The 20,672-nt window shown below is 35.3% G+C and overlaps 1 protein-coding gene across 1 annotated transcript in view; it reads left to right on the top strand.

Moving 5' to 3' along the window:
• LOC128231628 (sodium-dependent dopamine transporter-like) overlaps window positions 1-20,672 on the top strand; it is a 71,105-nt gene that overhangs the window by 39,343 nt on the left and 11,090 nt on the right. Inside the window, exons 4-9 of the mRNA XM_052944657.1 lie at window positions 373-507; window positions 826-1,114; window positions 3,514-3,652; window positions 16,655-16,789; window positions 19,340-19,443; window positions 20,242-20,366. Coding sequence (XP_052800617.1) covers window positions 373-507; window positions 826-1,114; window positions 3,514-3,652; window positions 16,655-16,789; window positions 19,340-19,443; window positions 20,242-20,366 — 927 coding nt within the window. The remainder of the gene's footprint in view (window positions 1-372; window positions 508-825; window positions 1,115-3,513; window positions 3,653-16,654; window positions 16,790-19,339; window positions 19,444-20,241; window positions 20,367-20,672) is intronic.

The raw sequence follows: 20,672 nt of genomic DNA, 5'->3' as shown, positions 1-20,672 counted from the left end.
CATCATAGTTTTATAAACTTTTACTAAGAATTAAAAAGGATATATATACATGTATGCGGGGATCGATACTAACTATATTTCCCGGGGATCCTGAAGAGGACACCAATAATTGAAATCAAGTTTGTTTGTTTTTTGGGTTTTTTTAATTGTGTCTTGTTTCTAATATATTTATGTATATATGTATTCTTCAAGTTAAATTAAACTTTTGGTTTATATTTAATTTTCTGTCTAAAATACATGGTGTCGCACCGGGACACATGAGGGACGGTGACCCTCCTTGATATACGGTGTCCCCAGGACCCCGAGACACAGTTAGTGTCGATCGTGCGGTAAAACATATCTTTAGAAAAATATAACATACTTTCATTGCAGGTGCATTCTTAATACCTTACGGCTTGATGTTGATATTCGGAGGCATCCCCTTGTTCTACATGGAGCTTGCTCTTGGCCAGTTCTACCGGACAGGCGCAATCACGTGTTGGGCGAGAATATGTCCCTTATTCAAAGGTTAGTATGACTGGCACTTGTTGGGATAGAATATGTTCGTTATTTTTGGGCCAGTTTGCTTCAATTCTATGGTACTACATCACTGACTTCAATAACTGTTGTGTATAGGTTCGTGTCTCAAACCACGCGATCCGATTAGTTACATCAATGTCAGATGCTATTATTATTCAATATGTAACTTCAAACAATCCTTTGATCATACATCACTGACTTAATTCACAACAATAAATAGGTTATTCACACCACACGATCCGATAAGCTACACCAACGTTATATCCATTTTCCCATTAAACTCAATGTCCTTGTCTATATTTTCAGGTATAGGCTGGGCTGTAGTACTTATTGCGTTTTATACGGACTTCTTCTATAATGTTGTTATTGCGTGGGCGCTGCATTTCTTCTTCGCCTCATTCACTAAAAACCTTCCGTGGGAAACGTGCAATAATGATTGGAACACTCCATTATGTTTCGAGGGGATTCTGGATCCCCCTACAGAAGAGAGCAATTCCACCAATGTCACTGTCAGTTCTAGTAACATTACTTCGAGTGACGGATTAACCGTCAGCAGTAACGCTACAAGGGTGTCACCGGCCAGCGAGTACTTTGAGTGAGTATTTGAAGTCGTTTAAACAACTTTCCATAAGGAATCCAGTAGCTCCAGGGGCGGAATTCAATAGGCATCTAAGGGAATATTTTCAACTTAGTGAAAATTTTGAAATTTTACAACGATTATTTTAAATACCCTCTAGTTGTCAACAGATTTATTCATATGCATATATTGTTTACACCATTGTTTTGCTTATTTTCATATTTTGGGTGTACAAACATTGTTCGTTTTCTTAAAAATCAAATTAGAAAAAGGCAACTCTTCACTTAGTTTAATAGTTGTTACTATGATGCTTACTGAATACGGCACCAGAATGTTATATTTTAAAGCTGCATTTTCATTTTATTACATTTTTATTTATTTTTGTCTCAGAATCAGCTGTTTTTGGCATCAATTCCTTCAATTCAGTCATTTAAGATTACCCACAGTAGGACAATCTTAATTATTCGAAAAACGGTCGAAAATTTCAATTTTCTTAAAGCGTTTGTCACGCTTTATGCCATAAAACATCAATTTGCGATCAAAAATATGAAAAACTGCTATCTTTTGTTTAGTCAGACTTCTTAAATCACCAGATTCCAGACATTTACGCAAGAACTGGCTCATTCCAAGAGATTTTTTTTTCCAAACAGCCAATCCTTATGAGTGCAGCTTTAAACTTTAAAATTTGCTTATATGCTCTTTATTTCAACTGAAATCGGACGTAAATGACATATTTTGCAATCTTTCAAGGCCAAAAACACTGATGTTTTTGGTATATGTTTTACATTTACTTTTTGCAAACAAAACCCTTGAAAATGAGTTCACAATGCTTTCAAAAAGAACAAGCTGCCGGCCAAATTAGACAGTGCAAATTTAAAACTGCACTGGTTCCGATTTCTTGAAACTTAACAGGTTTAAGTAGCTTATTTCAATTAGCCAAAATACATACTATAATTGAATTTTGATACATGAAAAATGGTTTATTGTGATTTATATCATAAAGATAAGTCCTATCTTAAGTATAAAAATTCTTAGCGAATCCAATATAATGCAAATTATTGAAAAAGAAAAATAGTGATCTTAGCTTAACCCTGTTATAAGAGACTTAAGAAGTTTCGAGAAACTGGGGCTTGATGGACATATTTGACCTGTTTAAGATAACTAACAGTATAACAGATCTCAGTTGTTTGGAAAACTGCCATACATTTTTATTTTTCGTTAAGTGTTAGTAACGATTTAGCCATAAAACATCTTTTTTTGGACGTAAATATTAAAACTGCGATCTACTTTTTTGTCTGCAGCCTTATATCATAGGTTTCAAGACATTTACGCAACAAGGGCTCATTCCAAGAAATAAATAAAAAGTTGTCAAAATAATCAGTCTCTGAGATTACAGCTTTAAAGTGCTCTTACACAATAATAAAGCAAAACATTCTCCGGGGAAATCGGCCATTCATTGGAAGATGCTTCGCACAAAAAAAACGTTTAAAACACGAACGACTTTTACTGTAGTCCATGTAAAGCCTTACACCAGGAACATATATATTTCATTTTAAAACAAAAGATATGAGCAGATGAATAAAGAACGGTCTTTCTAAATATTGACTGACCCACCTTGAAAGAGAAACACCTGAAAAGCCCTGTTTTATTATTGACCGACCTACTATTAATCTGTGCCATTTCATGTAAGGGGAAACTGTACCGGAAAGGACTAATTTGTTCACTGACATGATAGCGATCTCGTATTACACAGCCCTCTTAAAAACTCCGTAATTCTTATCTTGATAAATCTCCATAAAGGTGAATGCGTAACAAGGAAATAATATGGCTGTATACGATATACCCTTGCACGGACATAGAATCTTATGTCAGAGACAAAAAGTAAATACAAATATTTACTGAAATGCCAATTTATGGCGGCCGTATTGGGCGCCATTTTGGATATTTCCTTTTCGCAAGAGTTGCCATGTGGCCAAACTCACTATTCATGAACTGCAAACTATAATCTACAATAGTATATACTAGGAATATTCTGTATAGCAGGTGAAGCTTGTTTGTCACATGTTTCAGCCATTGAACCAAGACTATAATGGCCCTTAAGTTATTTTTCTTAAATGTTGTTACACTTTGTTTATGTTGTTACTATTTTCAAAAGTAGTTCAATCAATTTACAACTCAAGGGGTATAATGGCATGACTGGCTTTACGCCTTCTATTTCTTCTGTGTATGTTTGTTCTGATACCCTCATGTGATTATTCAACTTGTAGCAATCATTTGCTGTTCCGATATTTTGATCATCTATAAGGCAATAAAGGTTATTGTTGTTGTTTTTTGTTGTTGTTGTTGTTGTTGTTGTTGCCGTTGTTGCTGTTTTATATTGCAAGCGATAAAATAACCACGAGAACTCTCTATTCCAGGCGCGGCATGTTACAGCTTCACAAAAGTGGGGGAATATTTGCAGTGGGCGAGATCAACTGGCAGCTGATGTTGTGCCTACTTGGGGTCTATCTGATATGCTACTTCAGCCTGTGGAAGGGCATCCATACGTCTGGCAAGGTATGTACTATTAAAATGTGTGTTTTGAAGCTGCACTCTCACAGATTGACCATTTTGGCAATATATTTTTTATTTTTTTGTCTTTGAATGGACCACTTTTGGCGTAAATGTATTAAAATCGGTGATATAATACTGATGATATTCAAATCGAAGTAGATCGTTGATGTTACGAAATTGAAGTTTTATGGCTAAAAGCGTTACTAAGGCTTTAAGGAAAATGAGTTGATCGGCATAAAACATCAATTTTTGAACGTGAACATGAAAAACTTCGATCTGATCTTTTGTCAACAGTCTTACATCACTTGTTAGCCGACATTGATCTCAAAAATTGGCTCATTCTAAAACAAACAAAAACGTTGTCAAAACGGTCCATCTGTGAGAGTGCAGCTTTAAGGTGAAGACAGTTTCACGTTATTTCTGTTTATCCTCACTTCATTTGTTTATATAACTTATATTCAAATACAAGTGTTTCATATATCGTATTTTGTGTTACCTGTAGATTCACAATGTTTGTGTTTATGTATGTGGTTACGACAAAAAGTACCTGGAACAAGTCGTAATAAACTATATGTTCTGTTCTGTTCTGTTTATCTTCCAAGACAGTAGCATGTAAGAGAGATGCTTTGAAACAGAATGATTAAGCAAGTTTGTAAATATTATATGTTAAACTGTCTAAAAAACACATCTGGCAACACTTAATCAACCACATTTTAAAAACTTACTAATGTTTTATCTTCTATGACACCACTTTGTATAATTCATGTTTTTGCTCCCTCTAAACACATGTTCTACCTGAGGAGAGTAAAAAGTAAAACAGTGGAAATTGAACGACGATTCAATCGGAACTCCTCGGCCATTTTCCATTGAAAACGACCTGGATGTATATGGACAGTGTAAAATGTCAGAAATCTTTACATTTATCTACACTGCAAGTAGATCGCGTAGTAATATCAACATAAAAGTTAAAACTAAGGACTTTACTCATAGGAAGATTAATTATTTATGCAGTAAAACACTTCTCTGGGAATCAAATCGAACTTAATAATACAAAGTGCACGTTAAAACACTTCAATCAATTTTTATTAATATTTTTACGAACTACTTCTTCTGATGTGTACCGACATACATCCCCGTTTTTTTATGAAAAAAAAAACAACGACAAGTTTCGATTGGCGATGCTTATAGTGTGGTCAAAGTGAGTGGCTGCTATTCAATACGTGTCTTAATAGGATCTAAGAACGATATAGCTAAGCGGATTACTTGTTATCAATAACTGACCAATAGAGTAAATGAATGCAATGATGTTAGACCATAAGATTAAATTGAATATTGAATGCCTCCCCTGATTTTCCACAATTTACGAGGGTTAATCATTTTATACAAAAACATCTAAGAACGTTTTGTCAGTATAGAAAACATGACTTTCATGATAGCAATGCAGGTCAAACAAGCTCGAAACATTTTTATCACCCCTTGCATAAATAAAAAATAAAAATAACAGTTTTCCGCTTAACAGTGCCTGTTTAATTTGTTTGTAAAATAACATCTTAACATCTTTCTTGGCCGTTGTATTAGTTGTCAGTCACTCACAAACACACGACTGTTGTTTGAGTTGAAACACACGACTGTTGTTTGAGTTGAAACACACGACTGTTGTTTGAGTTGAAACACACGACTGTTGTTTGAGTTGAAACACACGACTGTTGTTTGAGTTGAAAGCTCGGAATAGGAAGTCGTAAAGCGTTTACCAACATATTTTATACCGTAAGATCAAAACATTACTTGAAAATATTATTAATTTTAATTCTAAATTGTATATCACACATTTAGCATTTTACCCAACAAAATCATTTGACAGTGATAACTATCCATTCTCTTCGGCTTTCATTTAGTATTATATGTATAGTGTTTTCGGAAAGAGCGATCCATTAAAAGTGTAAAATATGTAGATTCATCTACAGCGGGTTGGTCAACACTGCTAGTGTCTGCAAATGAACTTAGCATTTTAAGTTTTTGAAGCATTGAATGATCGTAGTATTAAGTGAATTTCAAAGCAAGTACAACATCTATATAGCCTGTCGATCGACTCCTCACATCAAAGTAACCGACTGCAGTAATTACCATTGATAAGACATACACTTGGACGTGTCACCAGGAAATAACGTAGAGGCGGGCTTATACCCTCGTAAAACAGGAAGATAAGTAGTCTAGTTGTAACACACTTGACTTTCAATCTAGGGGTCGCAGGATCGATTAACCGCTACACCACTAAACACACTAATCGTCTTCCGAGAGAGGGACGCTTAATGGGGGCCCCGTGTACTGGTGCACGTTAAAGAACCGAGTTTACATTGGACTCACCTCAACCGACCAATATATCAAGTCGTAGCTTTTTATTACGCTCGCAATTAATGACAAACGAAAATCTTTGAAGTGTCGAAAGTGACGTTACGAAGCCGCTACTATAACGGTACAAATTAATCGCCTCTTCGGTGCAAAATGTCATTTCGATCGCGATTTGTTTATATATTGGTTTATAGGTTAATTTGAAGAAAAAATAGTGTCAACACCACATAGAACAGACTTAAGTGTTTTTCTATTTTCAAAAATCACTTAGTCATTTTTAGCTATACGTAAACATGGTAAAACAAGTAGGTGAAGTAATCTGTACAATGGCCACACAGCACTGTACACAGCATGAATTTAAAGATAAACTTATTTCGGAAGAAGACGATTTTGAAACAATGATTATGATAATGACGTTGAATTTATTTTTATTTGATAAAATCAAGATTAAATAAGAAACCCTTTGAACGTGTTTAGATAAATACAAACGTTCTGGCGTCAGTAACTGAATAGTTTATTGCTGATAACATATAATGTTTTATGTAAAACTTCTGTGTTTGACTATTGCAAGAGTAGGTGACCAGTTGCACAGAAATATTAGTGTTCAACAATTTATTTTGTCAAATAAAAAGGTAGTATGTTTCCATTACATTTATTTCAGTTAGTTAGAAGTCACATGCCGTTGATTTAAATCAGGTGGAGCGACCGATATATAAAGAGGCTGGCACATTTAGTAGTTTACACACACAGTTGTAGATCACTAAAATGTTTAAGGTTTTTAGTATGTACCTACACAAAATAAATGTTATGCGACTGTGTTGTATTAAACATTTTATTTTTTATGTAAGAACATACTAACAAAATTTGAACAATTAGTTTCTATTTAATTTGTTTTTCAAGAATATTTGCCATCAAAACCACATCAGATATTTATTTAAAACGTTTGTATTTTTACAAGATGTCAGGCATTATTTTGAATCAACACGTCAAACTATTAAGATGTCGATATGAATTTTCTAATGTTGGATTTCTTTTCAATGTAAAAAATGACACTCTTAATATTTCTATAGGACTAATTTGTGTGCACCTGCGCAATATAACATTACTAAATGAATGATTAATGTTAGCTAACAAACGCATTATCATACTACCTATATTCATTATCTTTAATTAACAAACGCATCAAATTATCGCGCTAAACGTTTTACGAATTCAGTAAAGATGTTGCGTCGATTTTTAACTAGTTAGTTCTGGTCATAAATGTTTATTAAGGGGTGCCATTAAAATTATCAACACGTAAATATTTGCGATGATGAGCAATTTCGGAGAAAACACATTAGCCAATGTTAAAAATGCGGTAGTATACTTTTATGAGAAGGTCTGAAATCAGACTTGTGTCGTCTGCTTAGAGTTGGCCGTCATTAGCATCCTAGACCCATACAGCTGTAATAACGGGGGTAACACACACTATTTTGCCCATCTTGGCGTGATCAAATTGCTTAACGGTTGACAAACTTAAGATTTCTTCCATCAAAATTGCAAATTTTGTCAATATTGTTGGATAGCTTTAGTATAGAGAGATCGTAACTTTGGAATCATGCTAGTGACGTCACTATCCTCTTAACTTCATTCGCTCGTAAAATAAGAATATTTGAGTTAATTTAAGGAAGTCCAAATATTTGGTTTCGACGTATCTCTCTACCATCCATTAGAACATTAGCTAAAACAATATCGCGATGCTAGTGATCTCAATTAGGAATATGGAACAGAAGTCCATTATTGTCTCCAAATATTTTGACCGAATACGATTCATTTACGGCTTTATTTCAATTGTCTGACACGAAACGGCGAGCGTTAAGTAAAGATATTAGAATGCATAGACATGATGTTAATAAAACTGTTTATATACAGCCATAAAATGCTGCTGAATATTGATAAATAAAAATAATACCATTAGCGAGTGACATAAGACTCCGTCTATTTATGCAGTTCATATTGCTGAAGTTTATTTCTAAAATCAATGTTTTATTTATAATATGCCCATCAAATCTACACAACTTATTCGGCTGAATATTCTCAAAAAATAGATATGAATCAATCACTTAAATAGGTTTAATCAGTACAATGTTGTATTTGCATGTTGATTTATTGCCTATAGAGTATTGTATTTGTTGATATAATCAATATAGAACATTGTACTGGTAAGTAGATGCAATTACTATAGCGTATTGAACTTGTTAGAAGATTTGATATATATGGAATAGTGTACTTGTAAGTAGATTTAATCTATATGGAATAGTGTACGTGTAAGTGGATTTAATCTATATGGAATAGTGTACTTGTAAGTGGATTTAATCTATATGGAATAGTGTACTTGTAAGTAGATTTAATCTATATGGAATAGTGTACTTGTAAGTGGATTTAATCTATATGGAATAGTGTACGTGTAAGTGGATTTAATCTATATAGAATAGTGTACTTGTTAGTAGATCTAATCTATATAGAATAGTGTACTTGTTAGTAGATCTAATCTATATAGAATAGTGTACTTGTTAGTAGATCTAATCTATATAGAATAGTGTACTTGTAAGTGGATTTAATCTATATGGAATAGTGTACTTGTAAGTGGATTTAATCTATATGGAATAGTGTACGTGTAAGTGGATTTAATCTATATGGAATAGTGTACGTGTAAGTGGATTTTAATCTATATGGAATAGTGTACGTGTAAGTGGATTTAATCTATATAGAATAGTGTACGTGTAAGTGGATTTAATCTATATAGAATAGTGTACTTGTTAGTAGATCTAATCTATATAGAATAGTGTACTTGTTAGTAGATCTAATCTATATAGAATAGTGTACTTGTTAGTAGATTTAATCTATATAGAATAGTGTACTTGTTAGTAGATTTAATCTATATAGAATAGTGTACTTGTAAGTAGATTTAATCTATATAGAATAGTGTAATTGTAAGTGGATTTAATCTATATGAAATAGTGTACGTGTAAGTGGATTTAATCTATATGGAATAGTGTACGTGTAAGTGGATTTAATCTATATAGAATAGTGTACGTGTAAGTGGATTTAATCTATATAGAATAGTGTACGTGTAAGTGGATTTAATCTATATAGAATAGTGTACTTGTTAGTAGATCTAATCTATATAGAATAGTGTACTTGTTAGTAGATCTAATCTATATAGAATAGTGTACTTGTTAGTAGATTTAATCTATATAGAATAGTGTACTTGTTAGTAGATTTAATCTATATGGAATAGTGTACGTGTAAGTGGATTTAATCTATATAGAATAGTGTACGTGTAAGTGGATTTAATCTATATGGAATAGTGTACGTGTAAGTGGATTTAATCTATATAGAATAGTGTACTTGTTAGTAGATTTAATCTATATAGAATAGTGTACTTGTTAGTAGATTTAATCTTTATAGAATAGTGTACTTGTAAGTAGATTTAATCTATATGGAATAGTGTACTTGTTAGTAGATTTAATCTATATAGAATAGTGTACTTGTAAGTAGATTTAATCTATATGGAATAGTGTACGTGTAAGTAGATTTAATCTATATGGAATAGTGTACGTGTAAGTGGATTTAATCTATATAGAATAGTGTACGTGTAAGTGGATTTAATCTATATAGAATAGTGTACTTGTTAGTAGATCTAATCTATATAGAATAGTGTACTTGTTAGTAGATTTAATCTATATAGAATAGTGTACTTGTTAGTAGATTTAATCTATATAGAATAGTGTACTTGTAAGTAGATTTAATCTATATGGAATATTGTACTTGTAAGTAGATTTAATCTATATGGAATAGTGTACTTGTAAGTGGATTTAATCTATATAGAATAGTGTACGTGTAAGTGGATTTAATCTATATAGAATATTGTACTTGTTAGTAGATTTAATCTATATAGAATAGTGTACTTGTTAGTAGATGTAATCACTATAGCGTATTGTACTTGTTAGTAGATTTAATCTATATAGAATATTGTACTTGTAGGTGGATTTAATCTATATAGAATATTGTACTTGTAGGTGGATTTAATCTATATAGAATATTGTACTTGTAGGTGGATTTAATCTATATAGAATGTTGTACTTGTTAGTAGATTTAATCTATATAGAATAGTGTACTTGTTAGTGGATTTAATCGATATAGAATAGTGTACGTGTAAGTGGATTTCATTTATATAGAATAGTGTACTTGTCTGTAGATTTAATCTATTAGAATATTGTACGTGTAAGTGGATTTAATCTATATAGAATAGTGTACTTGTATGTAGATTTAATCTATATAGAATAGTGTACTTGTATGTAGATTTAATATATATAGAATAGTGTACTTGTATGTAGATTTAATCTATATAGAATATTGTACGTGTAAGTAAGTCTTGATAAATAAAGAAATTGCTTGCAATCGCGATTGATTCTCGTTTAAAGTGACCAAGTCACATATTTTACGTTAAGATTTTTTTATTGAAATTGAGCAATTTACTCACTTTTTTGTAACACACACCAACGAGCAAGAAGCAGACACTTGAAAAGAACATTTTAAATCCAAGCCTTATACCATTTGATATTTTAAAGCGTTACAAACGATTGTCCGCAAAATGGAGCTTATTCTGTCATATCGTTTTAAAAACTCATTTACGATACAGCTAAACTGTAACCCTTTGATGATGTTTTATCATTGAAACAGACATTTTGTTTACATATCAAAATAACTTCAATAAAGTACAGTTTTCTCAAGAAGAACAGGAGGTGCCTACAAGTAAGGTAAACCGAACAAATTCCGTGAATTGCAATCAGACATAAACGAGAATTCGTTTATGACAGACACGTGTCATTATCACACAGGAAATCAACTAAATACAGTATAAGGAAGCGATATATTCTAGAACAAATTTGAACACAGCTCAGCGAGTCAGTTATTAAATCAAAATCTTCCCACACTAAATCACTGGGTTGGTATCAGCTATTTGGTAAAGCACTTCTCTTTTTCGTTCATCAGTTGGTTCATTAGACAATTGTGACAGTCGCGATACATGGTTTTACGGATAGTGAATATGGACACGACAGGGAGAGTTGTTTCTAAACCAGATATATATCATAGATTTAGATAGATTTATAGATAGATAGATGTATTTCTACAAAGGGTATCGAGGCACACAACATCATATAGAAGAAAATTAAAATATATATTTGATGTTAAATACTTTATCATGCTATCTCCAAGACATGATCTCATATACCAAGTCTAAAAGAATAAAGAGCGAGCTCTTTATTTAAATCATGGTCCTTAGTCCATCCGTCCATCTATCATCATCCATCCATCCATCCATCCATCCATCCATTATCCTGTCCCTCCGTTCGTCTGTCTGTCTGTCTGTCTGTGTCAACCTGCAACCGATTATATAAAGTTGGTAAAACTCTTTGGTTTGGTCAAAATTAGCGAATATCTTAAAAGATTGGTCAATATTTATCCATTTATTACTGCTAATTCACTAGTCAATTGTAACCACGACCCCCCCCCCCCCCTCCCCCAGGTTCGGGGGTATACCGGGGATAGCCGGGGAAATGGGCTGTGTTTTTACCTTTCAGGTGGCCCTGCAGTGCAGTGCCGGGGGTGAATGCGGTGGTTTTTTCTTCACTTTAAATATAGCGGGGAATGGGCCTTACCTAGGGTCCCTGGGGTGCGGGGGCAGTTGGCGGGGATTTTACCATCTGTTCTTCCCCGCAGGGCGGGTTTTTTAGTTTAAACATACTTATTTTACAACGATTGTGAAACAAGTTATTACAACATTATATTAATCACTCTCGTTGGCACAATTTTACGCGAGAGTGTGGTCTTGTGTTGTGGGGGAAACCGGAGAACCCGGAGAAAACACACTTGTCCCGCTTGGTGACCACAAACCAAACTCACATGCGCTCAAGCCGGGAATCGAACCCGGGTCGCCTAGGTGAGAAGCGAGTGCGCTAACCACTGCGCTAACCGGACAACCAACCGGGGGTTTTAGCCGGGGTTGGCTGGACCGAAAGTCAAAGTCCCCGCTATTCTCCGGACCTGGGGGCCGTGAGTACAATTGACTGGCGCATAATAGCCAATCATATTATTTAAAGGTACTCGCTCATGTTTTGTAAAATGCATTTTTATATGACAGAATTAAGTGTGGCAAATCAACATGAGTGGTAAAATAAGATCAAAAAAGCTGGAAGCCTTTAGAAAATATTAAAATGTTGCTCAAATGTCGTCTTTGACTAAGACAACTATTTCCATTAGCCTTATCGATGCTTATAGTTTTGTTGTTGCGTGATTGGTTGATTGACATCATCACGTGATGTCATCCATGTTTTGTTAAGAGGTCAATATATCCATCTTTGATGTACAAGTTCTTGTTGCCTAGTGGTTAAAGCGACACTTGAAAAATCTTGACTTTAACAACGTGGGTTGATTGTACTTTTTTCTACAAATTTGATATCATAGAGTAAAATAATGATAAATTACGTGTTTTCAGAAGCATTTCCGGGAAAACTGTTGGTCCAAAACATGAGCGAGTAGTAAATGTTTTCGTGACAATAAAACTAAGTAATAGTAAAATACATCTCAGTTTGAAAGTCAACGGAACTTCAGCAATAATGTTTTCTAATTACCAAGTATATATTACCAGGGAATCACGCAATTTACGTTTTCTACCTAAGGACAAAGTAATCAATCCATTTAAGTTACAAAACAAAACAATCTCTGGATTTCTAAGACGCTGGTTACACAAAAGGAAATTATCATATAAAACTGACGATGAAACGGTTTACGCCTTATTAATAAAATCAAATCAATTTCTAGTTTTAATTTCAGCATGACCATTTTGCCGTTGACCTTTTTGATGTACAAAAATAGAATTCCTTAATTATGTTTTAGGTTATGAAAATACAATGTGAGGCATTAGACATTGCATAGCGGTTAAGACGTGGAGATGTTTAATGAAATACTCCTGTTATGGCTGTATGAAAAAAAACATTGTACTACTGAGATGACATAAGCATAGCGAACGAGCCCATCTTTATCGTTTATTACTTCAGATCAATCAAATAATTTACGCAGGGAATGTGTACCGGATCACCACAAACACACATGCAAACACCACAAACACACGTTCAAACACACATACACGCGTACAAACAACACATACACACGTTCAAACGCACATACACGCGTACAAACAACACATACACACGTTCAAATGCCACACACACACACACACACACACACACTCGTTTAAACACCACATACACACGTACATACAAACAACACATACACACGTTCAAACACTACAAACACACGTACACACAACACATACACACGTTCAAACTCACATGCACACGTTCAAACTCACATACACACGTTTAAACTCACATACACACGTTCAAACTCACATACACACGTTCAAACTCACATACACATACACACGTTCAAACTCACATACAAACGTTCAAACTCACATACACATGTACAAACAACACATCCACACGTTCAAACTCACAAACACACGTTCAAACTCACATACACACGTTCAAACACCATACACACACGAACAAACAACACACACACACACGTACAAACACTACAAACACACGTTCAAACACTACAAACACACGTACACACAACACATACACACGTTCAAACTCACATACACACTTTCAAACTCACATACACACGTTTAAACCCACATACACACGTTCAAACTCACATACACACGTTCAAACTCACATGCACACGTTCAAACTCACATACACATACACACGTTCAAACTCACATACACACGTTCAAACTCACATACAAACGTTCAAACTCACATACACATGTACAAACAACACATACACACGTTCGAACTCACAAACACACGTTCAAACTCACATACACACGTTCAAACACCATACACACACGAACAAACAACACACACTCACGTTCAAACTCACATACACATACACACGTTCAAACTCACATACACACGTTCAAACTCACATACACACGTTCAAACTCACATACACATACACACGTTCAAACTCCCATACACATACACACGTTCAAACTCACATACACACGTTCAAACTCACATATACACGTTCAAACTCACATACACACGTTCAAACTCACATACACACGTACAAAAACACACACACACATTAAACTCACATACACATACACACGTCCAAACTCACATACACACGTTCAAACTCACATACACACGTTCAAACTCACATACACATGTACAAACAACAAATACACACGTTCAAACTCACATACACATACACACGTTTAAACTCACATACACATGTTCAACTAACATACACACGTTCAAACGCACATACACACGTTCAAACGCACATACACACGTTCGAACTCACATACACACGTACAAACAACACACACGTTCAAACACCACACACACACGAACACACACACGTAGAAATAACACATACACACGTTCAAATTCACATACACACGTTCAAACACCACATGCACTAGTTCAAACACCATAAACACACGTTCAAACACCACATACACACGTTCAAACACCACATACACACGTACAAATACCACACACACACGTACAAACACACACACCTGGCACCTCATACACACGTACAAACATCACATACACACGTACAAATTCCACAAAATGGCACCTCTACACACGTACAAACACTACAAACTGGCACCTCTACACACGTACAAAGTCCACAAACTGGCACCTCATACACACGTACAAACTCTACAAACTGGCACATCATACACACGTACAAACTCCACAAACTGGCACCTCATACACACGTAAACACATCACATACACACGTACAAACACCACAAACTGGCACTTCATACACACATACAAACATCACATAACACGTACAAACACCACAAACTGGCACCTCTACACACGTACAAACACCACAAACTGGCACCTCTACACACGTACAAACACCACAAACTGGCACCTCTACACACGTACAAACACCATAAACTGGCACCTCTACACACGTACAAAGTCCACAAACTGGCACCTCATACACACGTACAAACATCACATACACACGTACAAACACCACAAACTGGCACCACTACACACGTACAAAGTCCACAGACACACGTACAAACTCCTTAAACTGGCAACTCAAACACCCGTACAAACATCACATACACACGTACAAACACTAACACGCCTGGCACTTCATACACACATACAAACACCACATACACATGAACAAACTTCACAAACTGGCACCTCATACACACGTACAAACACCACATACACACGTACAAACACCACAAACTGGCACTCAAACACACGTACAAAGACTATATACAAACTTACTAACACTACAAACTGGTACCTTATACACACGTGCAAACTCCTTAAACTGGCAACTCAAACACCCGTACAAACACCACATACACACGTACAAACACTAACACGCCTGGCACCTCATACACACATACAAACACCACATACACATGAACAAACTTCACAAACTGGCACCTCATACACACGTACAAACACCACATACACACGTACAAACACCACAAACTGGCACTCAAACACACGTACAAACACCATATACAAACGTACAAACACCACAAACTGGTACCTTATACACACGTGCAAACCCCACAAACACACGTACAAACTCCACAAACTGGCACCTCAAACACACGTACAAAGACTATATACAAACTTACTAACACTACAAACTGGTACCTCATACACACGTACAAACTCCACAAACACACGTCAAATCACAACAAACACACGTTCAAGCACAACAAACCGACACCACATGCACTCGTACAAACACCACAAACACACGTAAAACGCCATATACAAACGGACAAACACCACAAACACAAGTTCAAACATCTCATACACAAGTTCAAACACCACATACACACGTATAAACACCACAAACACACGTACAAACACCACACACACAAGTTCAAACACCTCATACACACGTACAAACACACCAAACCGACACCTCATACACACGTACAAACACACCAACCCGGCACCACATACACACGTACAAACTCCACAAACCGGCACCACATACACACGTACAAAACCACAAAAACACGTGCAAACATCACTAACCGGCACCACATACACACGTACAAACACCACAAACACATGTGCGAACATCACAAACCGGCACCACATATACACGTACAAACACCACAAACCGGCGCCACATACATACGCACAAACACCACAAACGGCACGACAAACACACGTACAAACACAACATACACACGTTCAAACACCACATACACAAATACAAACACCTCATAAACACGTACAAACACCATATACACACGTGCAAACACCATATACACACGTGCGAACACCGCATACACGTGCAAACACCACAAAACACGTGCAAACACCACAAAACACGTGCAAACACCGCATACACGTGCAAGCATCGCATACACGCGCAAACACCACAAAACACGTACAAACACCGCATACACGTGCAAACATCGCATACACGTGCAAACACCACAAAACACCACTATAATGATGGGATTTCAGCTTGGGATCAGTCATCTTCACTTCTACACGCCTATTTTCAGGTGGTGTGGTTCACAGCCTTGTTCCCCTATGTGGTCCTCTTCATTTTGCTGATCCGAGGGGCCACTCTGCCGGGAGCTGCAAAGGGCCTGGAATATTATCTCAAACCGAACGTCACCCGACTTGCAACATCAGAGGTACGACCATTGTAGTGACGCCACATAAATACAAGAACTCTAAAAGTGCCAACTACAACTACTAAAATTAATAGTTATTGCTTGTTTGGACTAGGATGCCCTTTGCGTGCGCTTTGCATCTTTATATTTCCGTATCGGAAATCAGCAAGCTTATTCAATAAAATTTAAACTTTAACAAAAACACGACTTTCTGAAGTTATGGTAGAATGTATCCTTTCGGACTAATTTAACTGTAACCAGATCAGGGAATACTGCAATAAATATCACGCGCGGTCAATAATGTGTGAAAAATGGTATACACGAGGGCTGTCCTAAATCGCATGCTTTTATAAAATAAGTTCACTTTGCAGTTATATATAATAACAAAACGTTCCAAAATTCGTTTGCATTTTATTAAGCGATTTTCGGTCAAATTTATAAAAGCTGTCTAGGACTTTTGATCCTTAAAATGAGATTTTTGTGAAGGTTGGTATGACTTACCGGTACACAGTCATCAAGACTTTTCTAATTTCTTACTTATCATGCGTATTGACTTTTATATTTCAGTCAAATGAGCATCAATATAAATAAAACTTATACTGAAGTGTTTCATCTTTACGTTCGAAAATTTATGTTTTATGGCTAAAAGCGTTATTGACGCTTTAAGGCAAATGCGTTTTGGGCAGTTTTTCAAACAATTGAGATCTATTATATTGTCAGTTATCTTATACGACTGAATTGAATGCATTGATGCCAAAATGAGCTGATTCTGAGACGATAAATTAAATCAAAGTCAAAACTGCTAATCTGTGAGAGTGCAACTTTAAATAATCTTGCTGTAATTGGGATTACTTTATGTAGCATAATGATTTTAAATATGTTCGAGGCCACAGCCATTTAAAGTTGAATAAAATGGTGACGGTTAATGACGTTGTGGTCCATTGTGGTATAAAAAACTATTGGCATTAAATCTGCACTCTCACAGATTGAACGTTTTGACAACTTTTTTGCTTTTTGTCTTGGAACGAGCCAATTTATGCGAAGGTGAAAGGAAACCAGTGATGAAGTTGCAAACAAAAAATCAGATTTTATATTTAAGTTCAAAAATTGATGTTTTATGCATTCTTTAAGTATGAACATCTGCGATCTGATCTTTTGTCAGCAATCATTTATCATTGGTTTGCAGATATTTACGCAACAATTTGCTCTTCCCAAGACAAATTAAAAAGTTGTAAAAACTGCTAATCTGTGAGAGTGCAACTTTAAATAATCTTGCTGTAATTGCGATTACTTAATGTAGCATAATGATTTTAAATATGTTCGAGGCCACAGCCATTCAAACTTGAATAAAATGGTGACTGTTAATGATGTTGCGGTCCATTGTGGTATAAAACAACATTGGCATCAACACGGAGATACCTTCTGACAGACACTCAATGAACACTTGCATAAATTGCAGACGCTAACATCTAAGGAACATAAACACGCAAGTTTCCAAACAGATCTCATATTTCCCTGATTACCGCCCTGCTCAAATTAATATATTTATGTTTTCAAGAAACTAAAAGCACATGCACTGTGGGTGAAAGGTCAATTATATTAGAGAAAATAGGAAAGCGATAGGATATTTTCATTATTTTGTCATTTTGAAAGTTCATAAAATGATTTCAGATAATTTATTATACTAAATCATACAACAATGGTGATGAATATTGAGATTACTGACTGTAATGATATAGTTTATAACGTAGGACTATGACGTGTTGGCCAATGTGACGTTTATACGTTAACGCGTTGGAATTCATTTTCTTCAAATGTTGTATGTACAGCCTTGAATTGTTCAGCTATGAACTACTTATCTAGCTTTTCATTTCTTTTCATCGTGATTGTCTTCAAAAATAACAATTATATCCTACATAATAACTTGATTTACATAATTGTTCGACACTACGGTTGCCAAAAAGTGCAATAAGATATGTACTCTTACAAGTTTCGTGATAAGAGAATGTTTTAACATGCAAAAATAACATAGAACGCTTTGTTTCTAAAAATTTAACTTCGTTATTACCTTATAGCTGCAGTCTCACAGATGGACCGTTTTGACAACATTTTTTGTTGTCTTGGAATGAGCCAATTTTTGCGTTAATGCCTGGAAACTGGTGATATAAGACTGCTGACAAAAGATCACAGATCGCAGTTTTTCATATCTATGTTCGAAAATTGATGTTTTATGGCTCAAAGCGTTACTAACGTTTTAAGAAAAATGAGTTTGTCGGAAGTTTTCAAAACAAATGTTTTCCAAACAAATGAGCCCTGTTCTCTAGTAAGTTATATTATATAACTGAGTTGAATGCATTGATGCCAAAATCAGCTGATTCTGAAACAAAAAATACAACAAAATTCATTACTGCTAAACTGTGCTAGAGAAGCTTTAACTAAGTACATCGAAACAGTTTACCTTTTTTCTGCGAATCAATTACTGTCGCACTTATGTTTGTTATGAAATGGGCTTATCTGATTGTCCGAAGGGGGGTTGTGGGAAGTCAACTGATCTTGTACTTGATGTTACAGGTCTGGATAGACGCAGCCACCCAGGTGTTTTTCTCCCTTGGACCGGGGTTTGGAGTACTGCTTGCCTTTGCCAGCTATAATAAGATCAATAATAATGTTTACAGGTAAGTAAAGTACAGAACCAACTTGGAATATGAGCAATTACAATGTTTATATTTGAAGCTGAAAGATTATTATAAATCTAGCGAAATTTATTTCAAGATTAAAATAATATTTGCACTTATTGACATTTTGCAAGTTTCGATCAACAAAGAGATTATATTCGTATCAAGACAAAAGTGCACTGTTCAGACGTCATTATGCCACAGTTCACATCGTAATTGATAGTATACGCCTGTTCGTATACATGCATGTAAATGCTGACGAACGAATCAATTACAAAAGTACAGGTTACAGAATGTCTAGGTTATGTAAAAATGAGATTAACGAAAACGATAAAATATCCAATAATCCTAAAAAATAGGCTTATCAAATGCCCATTCGCAAATATGGGCACAATTTTGAAATTCGGTATTATGCTGCAAAACTTTAGGTTCACCTTAAACATAAATGTGGTTAGCGAAATGTAGAAGTAAGATGGACGAAATTAATGTTTTCAGTTGTAAAAGAAAAACGTATTTTAAAATACATGTTCAGTCTAACCCCGTTGGTTCGAACTCGCTTGGCTCGAAGTTCCCCTTGGCTCGAACTTGATGTTAAGGACCGATTTCAGTTTTTGAATATAAGCTTTCCCGCTTGACTCGAACTTATCGAGGCTCGGGGTGTTTTCGCCGGTACATGGGAGTTGGAGCCAACGAGGCATGAGGACTGTACATACAATACTACTTTGAAACTGCCATATGGCTGGTTCATTATCCGATTTCTATCCAATTCATACACCGCCTTATTCGCTCTTGATTCAGAGACGCCCTCGTCACGAGCATGGTGAATTGTTGTACCAGTTTCTTTTCCGGGTTCGTCATCTTTATGATTCTGGGTTACATGGCTGACCGGGCAAAGGTCGACATTGCCACAGTGGCATCTGAAGGTGGGTTTGTTAAATGTTACTCGTATTCAAAATCAATACGTACATATGTATAACAAACATAAATTTTGACTGATAAACCTTTTACTACTTACTAAAAAATGCATTTATGGAAAATAATAATTACTGATAACAAGATTGTAACCGTGTATTTAATAGCTGAAAACGCATAAATATTGAATGACTGGTGGGTTCTAAAATACTTACAGTGATCAAATATCGTCTCATAAGGTAGAAACCCCGTGTTTTCAGCACTTTTCTTTCAAATAACACACGGTGTCCTTAACGAGAACCCTTGTTTTCGATGAT

The sequence above is a fragment of the Mya arenaria genome, chromosome 4 (genome assembly GCF_026914265.1).
Source record: "Mya arenaria isolate MELC-2E11 chromosome 4, ASM2691426v1".
NCBI lineage: Eukaryota > Metazoa > Mollusca > Bivalvia > Myida > Myidae > Mya > Mya arenaria.
This window is presented reverse-complemented; position numbering and strand designations above follow the sequence as displayed.